The sequence below is a fragment of the Medicago truncatula genome, chromosome 1, assembly GCF_003473485.1.
Source record: "Medicago truncatula cultivar Jemalong A17 chromosome 1, MtrunA17r5.0-ANR, whole genome shotgun sequence".
In the NCBI taxonomy this organism is placed as follows: domain Eukaryota; kingdom Viridiplantae; phylum Streptophyta; class Magnoliopsida; order Fabales; family Fabaceae; genus Medicago; species Medicago truncatula.
The window spans coordinates 54,000,414-54,011,251 of NC_053042.1; the positions used below are offsets into that span (position 1 = coordinate 54,000,414).

General features: G+C 31.1%; 1 protein-coding gene across 2 annotated transcripts; it reads left to right on the plus strand.

Moving 5' to 3' along the window:
• The first annotated feature begins 6,700 nt into the window (after window positions 1-6,700).
• On the plus strand, window positions 6,701-10,327 carry LOC25485534 (GDT1-like protein 4). 2 transcript variants are annotated; one of them, XM_039830034.1, is made up of 12 exons: window positions 6,701-6,884; window positions 6,980-7,048; window positions 7,609-7,668; window positions 7,793-7,840; window positions 8,076-8,164; window positions 8,280-8,316; window positions 8,396-8,443; window positions 8,837-8,905; window positions 8,992-9,036; window positions 9,136-9,197; window positions 9,466-9,538; window positions 10,144-10,327. In XM_039830034.1, the coding sequence occupies exons 1-12, from the start codon at window positions 6,867-6,869 to the stop codon at window positions 10,180-10,182; spliced, it is 657 nt and encodes a 218-aa protein (XP_039685968.1). In that variant the 5' UTR covers window positions 6,701-6,866; the 3' UTR covers window positions 10,183-10,327. The 2 variants fall into 2 exon arrangements, with proteins under 2 accessions (XP_039685968.1, XP_013470223.1); XM_013614769.3 differs by having other exon boundaries at window positions 6,710-6,884; window positions 9,813-10,320.
• The last annotated feature ends 511 nt before the right edge of the window (window positions 10,328-10,838 follow it).

The window sequence follows — 10,838 nt, forward strand, 5'->3', positions numbered from 1 at the left end:
TTTTGCTGATCTTTTGTTGGATGTTTGTTTTCTTTTATTCTGCAACTTTTTTAGCAGTGTTGTCAAATAGCGGTTATCCTGTTGTAGCATAGTGGAATTTGAACAAACCACTATTGTTCTACGATACACAATTTAGTATAAAATATTGTCAAATTGCAGCTATGATGTGCTATAGCATTGTACCGTAGCAGAATTTAAACAAACTGCTATTTGAATGATATGCGATTGACAATATTGGTTCAAAAGCATATCTGTTTTAATGTGGTGTCCGCCCATGGACTAGTTCTGCGTTTAAGTTGAAATTTTCATGTCATGAGACTCAAGAAGGAGCAAATTTAAGAATAAGAATGTATGGAGTAGCCAATGTTTAGATTTTTAGTATTTGTGTGCGAACCCCTCTCGTGCCAAAAAAATAAAGGGGAAAAAATGTTAAATGTAATTTTGGCACAAGAGAAGTTCCAATCATGCATAGAAGGATCAACGGTTATCTCCGCGAGGCTTAGATCAGTTGATATGAATATCGCATATTATATACAGAGGCTGAGGTTCGAACCCACAGACATCCCAAGGGCCGGGGTTCGAAACCCGGACATCCCACATTTAAAATATGTGAGTTTTAATCACTAGATTATTTTGAAAAAAAAAAAAAAGAAGGATCAATGACTGGACCATGCAACTATAAATGCGTTTGGATTTTAAAATCCAAAGTACTTGTTTTTATTTTTTATTTTTTATGTTCTAATTAGAATTGGTGTAAGAAGCGACTTTTTTTTTTTAATTTTATAATTAGAATTGGTGTAAAAAGCAACTAGCGACGGTTGAACCAAGGCTAAAACGAAGTTAATTTTTTTCACTTTGAAAATGATAAAATTTTGATTTTATAATCCGAAAATTAAAGTATAATTTTGGAATTTCAAAGGAACTAGAAACTTGGAGGATGGAAAGAAAAAATCTCAAATATAACTGATATCATCGTTATAGCTAAGAATAAGGTCGCTGTCTTGTTCAAAACCCGCACGCCATTTTTGAAAGCAAGAGTAGTATAATATAATAATACTAATATTCTGATTAATCTGAAAAATTAGTATTTGTCCATTTGCGATTGGAATTTAACCCAGCTATGACCTTTGCGAAACGACAATAAAATAGGGATAACGATTCAACGCAAATCTTTGGTGTTGCGTATAATTTAAAGTGATTTGGTGATATAGTAGTATAACTAACTTTACATATATTGCAACCATTTTTTTATTTTTAAACGAAGTGGTGAATACCATGCAGACAATTGCTAGATCTCAAATTTAAATTTGTACGAAGAGTTACACTTACATCCATCAATTGTGTCCATAGTCAAAATGATAAACCGTCACAAACTCATATAGGCATAGTTTTAAAACTCGGTTCGGTTGTCGACTCGGTAAGGATACTGGGTCACTGGGTTATTGGTCGAACCATTAGGTCACTGGTCGAACCGCATGATAGAACCGGATTAAACCGGTTGACTCGGTTAGATGACTCAGTCTCTATATTAAATTTGTATTGGTATTAAATCGGATTGAATCGGATGACTAAAATTTAAAATTTCCCAAGTTCCTTGCAAATTTACCATTTTTTAAGATATAGTTTTCCCAATTCATTTCATTATATTTTTTCCCTAATTGATTGCCCTTTTAAAATTTTTTAATCTTCATAAAAAAATGTCAAAAACAATGTTAGGCATGACATTTTTTTTTTTTTTTAAGGGAATGCATGGTAAATTTCTTTTTGAGGGAAGGGACGCATGGTATATTTATTTATTGATATAAATATAATATGTAAAAAGACAAACTTGGGCCAGCACAATATCTCAAGTTAAGTGAAAAGGGAAAACAAGGGCCCAAATCCATTGTCCCCTCTATTCACAACCCTAATTGGAAATTATCATCTCTCAAATGGGAGTGTTTGTTGCCGCCACTGCTATTTTACTGTCTCTCTAGTCATCTTTTCTTCAACTCACCTTCTCTCTAGTTCTCCAACAAATCTAAGACAGATGTGAATAAACAAAGAACAAATCTAAACTTCTCTCATCATCTTTTTCAACTCTATGTAATTAAAACAACAAAGTGATGTGTTTGAAAAAATGGGTCACCACTCGATTTTAGCTTTTGGGAAGAAAGCTGATGCCTGAGAGATGACCGCCTTCATACATCCCTTCTAATTTTTTTTTATTTTTTTTTTTTACTTTTCAATGCATTGAATCGGTCCGGTTCATTAAACCGGCCGAGTCGTCGGTTTTTACCGGTTTTATCCGAGCCACACCGGTTTTCACCGGTTCAAGTGCACAGCCGATCCATTAAGCTGCTCGAACCGAACATACCACCGATTCCCGGTCTGACCGGTCCGGTTTTTAAAACTATGCATATAGGCAAAGTGGAAAACGTTTTTTTTTTTTTTTTGAAGGAAGGCAAAGTGGAAAACGTTAAGTTCCAATTCCGCCAGAAAATATCAAATATATTTTATTTTTTTTCACAAGTGAAAATAACAAATTTCATATTAATTGTAATTAATTTTTTTATGCAATTCTTTTGATCTCGTCAAAATTTATTGTATTCTTAAAATTACAACCAATCAATTAAGTTTGAATGGTTAACAAGTTTCATAAGAAGATTTAAATTTGATTCCTGGATAGAACTATTCTTGATATATTTGTTTGTAATAAACAGTGATTTATTTTTTCAATTTTAAATATGAGGATAGAGTATCCCATAATGTCAAAATTTTGAAATGAAATTAAACTAAAAAAATCAAATAATATCTGAAAACTTAATTATGTGTAAACCCCGTTAATTTTTTTAAATAAAATGAATCACGTGCTTGGCACGGGAAGTTACACTAGTATTTACTCCCTCCGTCCCAAAATGTATGTCACTTTAGAAAAAATATTTGTTCCAAATTGTATGTCGCTTTACAATACCAATGAAAAATTAATGTTAGTTTTCATATTATATCCTTAACTATTTATTACTACCTCTTCTTTCAATTCCTTCATTTATCTTTCCCATATCATTTATTGAGGACAGTTTTGTAAAACAACTCATAATATCTATTTCCCACACAATATCTTCTTATCTTCTTATATATTAAAGTTAACAAGTAAGCCCTAATTTTAACCTAAACCCTATTGCATAATTTTACTGTTTTAACCCTAATGTTCACACCTAATCTCCTATTTTCATGAACAATCCTATTGCTCTCACCTAATCTTCTTATCTTCTTATATATTAAAGGTAACCCGTAAGCCCTAATTTTAACCTAAATCCTATTGCATAATTTTACCGTTTTAACCCTAATGCTCACACCTAATCTTATATTTTCATGAACAACCCTAATGCTCACACCTAATCTCATATTTTCATGAGCCCTAATTTTAACCTAAACCCTGTTGCATAATTTTACCGTTTTAACCCTAATGCTCACACCTAATCTTATATTTTCATGAACAACCCTAATGCTCACACCTAATCTCATATTTTCATGAGCCCTAATTTTAACCTAAACCCTGTTGCATAATTTTACCATTTTAACCCTAATGCTCACACCTAATCTTCTATTTTCATGAACAACGCTAATGCTCACACCTAATCTCCTATTTTCATGAACAAAGCAAATCGGCATCGCTTTATTTCCCCTATTTCTTCAAAACAAATCGCCCTATTTCTTCAACAAAACAAATCGCCCTATTGGAATAAAAGGGTTTTGAAAGATTATAGCAACATTTTTTTTTGTTAATATTACACTTTTCATCCAAATTAGAACTGAACTCTCTTTGTTAAATATTTACCACAAAATGCACCTGAATTTTGCAATCTATATAAACAGGTGGAAGAAACATTTCAACAAACAGTTAAAGGGTATCATTTACGGTAAAGGCCAAATATTCGATAAAAGGAAAATTATTTAAATAAAACATTTTACATGTTCAGGTTAAGAATGAACTATTTTTAGGTACATAATATAACATTAACATATAATTTTTACAAAAGAATGAAGTAACATTTTTTCAAAAAAAAAAGAAAAATATGAAGTAACATACCAATAATATAATATTGACATATAATTTTAACAAAAGAATGAAGTAACACACGATTGATAAAAATTAATATTTTTTTGGTGAATAAGCGTGGTGTCTGAGGTTCGAATTCCAACATCTGCATATATTTGGGACCACATATTTCATTCTCTTTGATATGCATTGAGATTTGTTTTTGTCTACTATATCTACAATGTATATGACCCGTGCGGCAGCACGGGTGGAAAGTCTAATTAATTACATTTTTTAATATGTGTGAAATGTCTAAAACATCATATAATTTGGGACGGAGTAACATTTAGGAAGTTGCTTGATTTGTCACTTTTCCTAAACTCCAATAAACCGAGGTTCATAATGTTTATTGATCAGCTTGAGGCAACTTCCCTAAATTCCATACTAAATAATTGATTCAATATATAGCTTGAAAATCACTACTCATCACTCATCCAACCAAAAGGAATCAATTAAAGATGGTAGTAGCCTGAGTATATTATCCGATAATACTACTTTTTTTTAGTGCCACTGAATTGATAAATGAAAACCTCAAAACAGTTATTATTTTGGCCAACTATGGTCGGTCACTGCTGGTCTTTTCTATTTTTACATGTCAATGTTTAGATATATATATGTGGCAATATCCATCCCAGCATCTGTCTTTTTCTATATCATGGTTGTTAAATTTTATTCATTTGTATAAAGTATAAAAAGAAACATAAATCTTCATTTTATAAAACGTTAAAAGGCGTTGCTTTTTGTCAAGAAAAGGTCATCACTTTATTTGCTATCCTTATTTGATTAATTCTTTTAATCAAATAAAAATGTCTTTTCATCCAAGCTAGAGCTAAAAAGTTCCTTACAATTTACAAACACTTGTAACCGATACAACAATCATTTTGTCACAATCAAGTTAACCGATAAAAAGTTCCTTGTTTGATTAACTTTTTTTTTTTTACGACAAAAAAAAGCATATATAATGTTTTATTTTGATTTTTTTGATAATGTTAAGCTAAAGTAAAAGAACTAAAATTAATTATAATTAGTATTTAGTAAACCAGGCAAACAAAATACCAGCTTGTAGTTGGTTGAATGGTAGAGGACTAGGACAACATAGGATATGTTTTGGAGTTCAGGATAATAAATAGGAGGGGATGAGAGAGCTCAGAAAAAAAAGGTGGAAAAAAACAAAAAGAAAGGAAACATACACATATAGTCTTTCAATATAAATTTCTCTAATATGGAAAAATAAAACATTACATTAGACAAAGATTTTTGAGAATTTTGGATGACTAATATTAATTCTTTATTTTTTTTTTATATTTTTATAATACTCTCAGAATTAAAAATATATATGTTACTTATAAATATTTTCTTCCCATTCACCGCAAATACGTCCTATCAATTAAGGTGAAAAATATATTTATTTTTTCTTCTTCCCCTCCTTCCAAACCCTTCCCCATCCCACTCCAAACGCTCAAAGAGAAACCTTAAGAAAATGGTTAAGGGTTGAGAAGATAATTCATCTTACACAAGAGATTAATCGCCACTAAACCAATAAATAAATGGTTATAATAAAATAACCAAACAAGCAAGTACGTTAATGAGTATGACAAATACAACTTATATAGTAAAACAATGCAAAAACATTTAACATATTAATGCGTGAATTCGTACTCATAATTTTCCTTTTTTTAAATGCGTACGTGTTTCTTTAAAAAGAAAAGTAATCTTTACCAAAAAAATGTGTATGCGTTTTGTCGCTATAGTCTTAAGAAAAAAAATTAAAGAAAAATACTACAGGATGAATGACTCAGCATTTATTATTAAATAATTAAAAGTGTTTTTTGTCTCTGGTGAAATAATTAAAAAGTGTTTTTTTTGTAGTGAATTAAAAAGTGTTTTTTTTTGGAATTAAAAAGTGAATGAATAAGTGAGCATAACTCAGTTGACAAGAACAACGAATTATTATATGTAAGAGTTGAAGTTCGAATTTCGGACACCCCACTTATTCACTTTGTAAGGTGAATTATAACTAGAGGAGTGTTATTTGAACAACCATTTGGTTGACAACTTTTGGGACAACCATAATTTACAAAGAAAAAGTTGGTATTTGCACGAAAACCAAAGCAATAGAGAGATAAAGTAAAAAGTAACGTGAGTATGAAAGAGAAAGTTGTTGCAAAAGTTGTCACAAAGTGGATGTTTAAATATCATTTCTCTTATAACTATTAGGCTACTTGAAAAAAAAAGAATGAATAAGTATTTCAAAATTTGATCGTAAAATAAATAAATAAAAGAAAATGTTAATTAGTGAGCACTAATTAAGACTTTTAAATGATAACTTATCATAAAAATATGTATAATTAAAGTATCAAAAATCAAAATATTTAATTTTTTATAAAATAATTTATTTATTTGAAATCCTGACCCGGATCGGATCACTCGTTAACAAGACTATAAATAAAAAAGAAGCACATATTTGTTTGATGCTTAAATATAATTATTTATTTATTCAGATTCGGTGAAACGGAATTGAATGCTATACTCTGAATTTGTGATCGGATCGATTAATATTTAATTACTGTATCACAGTGAAAAAAAGAATCACGCAGTTGAACGCACGCGCGCACTGTGTCTTCTTCTATTCATTCATAAATCATAAATCATAATCATATCAATTCAGTGTTCGTTCGTTCAATCCCTTAACTGGTAGCAAACAATTAACACTCAAGCAGAGAGAAGAAGAGAAGAAACAACAACAACTCTCTCTCTCTCTCTCTCTCTCTCTCTCTCTGCAAATATGAGCTCAATTGTTCAGGTTTTTCCTCCTATCAATTATTTCATCTCAATTTTTCATTTTCTGTTTTTATGTCAACGCTAATTTCATTTTTATATTTGTTTCATTTTGATTAGGGTTTTACAAAGTCACTCGCCATGACCGTTCTCTCTGAGATCGGTGATAAGACTTTTTTTGCAGCTGCGGTTAGTTTCTTACTTACTTCATTCTTTAAATTCCCCTTTTTCATCATTATTATTTATTTTCTCACCTCAAGCTACCTCATCTCAGATATCACACTCTTTATTTATTTAATTTCATTTCATTCATGTGTTTCAATTTCACCAATCAACTCAATAACTATTCAACTTTTTTTTTTTTATAGATAATAAGTGTTCCAAGTTAATTAATTAATTATGAATATAGCAAACATTATTCAGTTACAATTCATTATTAGTAAAACTTCATGGCTTTATCTTTGTTGGAAGTGTTGTTTCATTAATTCAGTTTCAATTTCAAATGTTAGTTGTGTTGTCTATTATTATTTCATCGCATAATTCCTGAAATCGAAGGGGTGTTAATAATAATATTTGTTTTTGTTGTCTCAAGAGTAAAATTCAAAAGTCTTCACTGTTTGATATATTTGATGCTTTTTTTTAAGATAACAAATATATCAAACAGGAAGGGCTTATGGTTTTTGTTTTTCTTGTCTTGAGACTAAAATTAAATAATATTGACTGTTTGATCATTTGATGCTTATTTCAAGATACTGGCTATGCGACACCCACGACGCCTTGTCTTAACGGGTTGCCTCGCAGCTTTGATAGTAAGAATCTTTTTCTCTTTTTTTTCCCCTTTCTTTTCTAGATTTGTTATCTTTGTTTTCAAAGTAGTGGTATTTTGGTTATTATTTTAATTCTCATAGTTCCTTGTAAAATTTTGAATTATAGGTGATGACAATTCTCTCTGTTCTTGTTGGTTGGGCTGCTCCAAATCTGGTGAGCATTCTTTTTTGCCGGTTTAACTTCAGAATCATCATTGTTGTTTGTTTATTTCTAGATCATTTAAAGCTGTTATCTTATCGTGACTCGTGGCACTAAAACTGTTTGTGCATATATTTTGATAAGATATTCAGCATGAATATTATAGGCGTTATCTATTCTAACTCTTGTTTGGCTGCATTATCCTTTTTCTTTGATTTCTTCCCTTATTGATTTTCGTGCTATTATGCAGATCTCTCGTAGTTGGGCTCATCACATCACGACGTTATTGTTCTTCGGGTTTGGACTTTGGTCCTTGAAAGAGGCTATATTTGGAGAAGGGTGATGATTTACTATCCCCTCACCTCAACATGATTATACATTTCTAATGAACGCAAGTTATCATCTGAGCAGGAGTTTTTTGTACTCATTTGTAATGAATTCATTTGATGGACAGGGAATCAGAGGAGTTGGCTGAAGTTGAAGCTGAATTGGTTGGTTTTTCAACTTTATTTGATTTCTTATGTTAAGTCAATTTTTATCTTCTTGACAACACCCTTGTATTGTAATTAGGACAAAGATTGGAAGGCTAAAAATGGAGCCACAAAAGATAGCAAAAAGGTAAAATAATATCTGTCTAATTAAATATGTGTTGCATTCTTTATGTTTGCCTCCATGTCTCACTCTTTTGATCTGAGCATGCATTAAAAGTTTATATCAGTCCCTTAAGACCATGTGCGGTCATATTATGTAGTATTTAAACATTTCCATAGAAAATATTTTGTTTACTTCATGTGATATTGATTACCAACTGGCTAAGATATCTTCGGAAAATCCTTAGAACTACTACAACTGAACAAAGAGTGAGTTTCTTGAATATCTATGTTAGAATTAATTGCTGTGAACTTATTCATACTTTTTGAATAGGAACTTAAAATTTTGCAAGGAAAGCTTTAATACCAAAATCTTCAATTGCACTACTTCTTAATACACATTATTTGTCTTATTTTTCAGGTTGATGATGCCACAAAAAAACATAAACGGCCATTTTTATCTCAGTTCTTCTCTCCGATCTTGTTACAGGTAATAAATTAATAGTATCTTCATACAATATTTAACTAAATCCAGAACTATGTCAAATTTGATTCCTTTTCATATCCATTCTGCAGGCATTTTCTATCACTTTTTTTGGGGAATGGGGTGACAAGAGCCAGGTAAGGATAGTTAGAAAACATGTTTTATTTTCTTGTATATATTGGAGTGCATGTTTCATCAGTCGTCGTTACTAATTAAGCATAACTTTTTTTGTTCAGTTGGCTACCATAGGTTTAGCTGCAGATGAAAACCCGTTTGGTGTGGTTCTTGGAGGGATTCTGTAAGTTTTGACTATTGATTTTGTTTTTGTCTGCATTATAGGATAAACTGATTTCCTTCAAGATTTTGACTATTTTTTTTTGGTTGCTTGCATTTGTTTCTTCTTCATTAATTTTTTTCTAGAATTATGCATAAATGCCTGTGTACCTTGCAAATGTGACTATGTGTAGTGTTTGTTTAGAGGCCTAAATATGTAAAAGATACGTCCAATGCCTAAGGTGTTACAAATTTCTTAGAAGAGGACTATAATTATTAATTGTTTATTACAGGGGGCAAGCGTTGTGTACTACTGCTGCTGTTATTGGAGGGAAGAGTTTAGCATCTCAGATTTCTGAAAAAGTGGTAATATTTTTTATTTCTTAATTTTCTTTATATTTACATTACAAGTTGTCCATATGTTTTTGTCGCATTTTTTTCCACTTTTTTTAATTCAGGTAATTTCAAAATTAGTTTAAACTACCAAAAAGTAAATGAAGAAGAAATAATGGAAAACTTGATGGAATAATGTAGAATAGATGCCACACTTTTTACGTTATAGTGTGCAATTCTAATTTACGACACTACAGTAAATATTAAGCGTGCATGTCATCTAAATGCTGTATTCAACATTTGGCAGATTGGACTATCAGGTGGAATTCTTTTCATTGTTTTTGGTATCCAATCATTCCTTTCTCCAGTCTAATGATGAAGTCTATGCTATTGGTTAGTGATTATTCTCAATGCCTTTCTTTGACAAGATATGTTTAATGAACATGCTTGTTATAGTGGTTGAGATTGGATGCCAAAAGAGCTTGCCTTTCCACCTTGGGTCAAAAGCTTTCATTCTTTTCACCCTTTTAAAGATTTTATTATGGTTTATAATAAAGATACCCTTGTAGAACTGAACAGACCCAAATTTAATGTAGGAAGTTGATTGGATTATATTCCTTTTCAACACGTACTTGCAGGAACGGATTCTCTCACGGGAGATTTTCACAAATTTGTAAATGTTTATGAAGAGAGTTTTCCCATGACAAGGTTGTGTGAAATTTGTCATGTGAAAATTAGCATAAAAGGATCCATTTCCATGTGCCTACACTTAATTGCTTTATCTTCATCTCTCAATCTTTTGATGCATGTGTGAATTTCCAATGCTTATTGCTGGTGGAATAAATTATTTTTAAAGAAAAAAAAAATGTTTCTTTAATTTTTCATGTTTTTTTTTATTAATTGCTGTGCCCCTGGGATGCTGTCTAAGCTGGTAACTGTGAGAATGACCCTGCCTATGAAGTAATCAAACAAGATTGAGGTGAGGTAGGAGGGAAGAAAAACCAAGCTTGTTTGTATGATTGAGTTTGAATGCTTGATTTTTGGACTGTTGACCCAATACTCTTGCACTGTGACATCTCTGTCCATGCACGCCTGTATGCTGTGACGGATCCAAAAAGTGTAAGTTGTGGTTGCAACACCTATATGGGGATCCTGCTCCTCTAAAGTTAGTAATTCACTTTAGAATGTAAAGTTAGTAATATTGACCATTAATTAACAAATCAAAGGTAGATATTGTAGGCCATCATTACAAATCACGAGTTTGTTAAAATAGCAATCCCTAATTTTCTCACTTCACATTTTAGTCACTTTTGAGGATCCTAATCCCCTATAT

What these genes read in the sequence shown, in the direction of transcription:
- LOC25485534 (XM_013614769.3), top strand. An exon ending in GTTGCCTCGCAGCTTTGATA is followed by an intron (nt 7,669 to 7,792) that starts GTAAGAATCTTT and finishes TTTGAATTATAG; the next exon opens with GTGATGACAATTCTCTCTGT. An exon ending in CTCAGATTTCTGAAAAAGTG is followed by an intron (nt 9,539 to 9,812) that starts GTAATATTTTTT and finishes AACATTTGGCAG; the next exon opens with ATTGGACTATCAGGTGGAAT.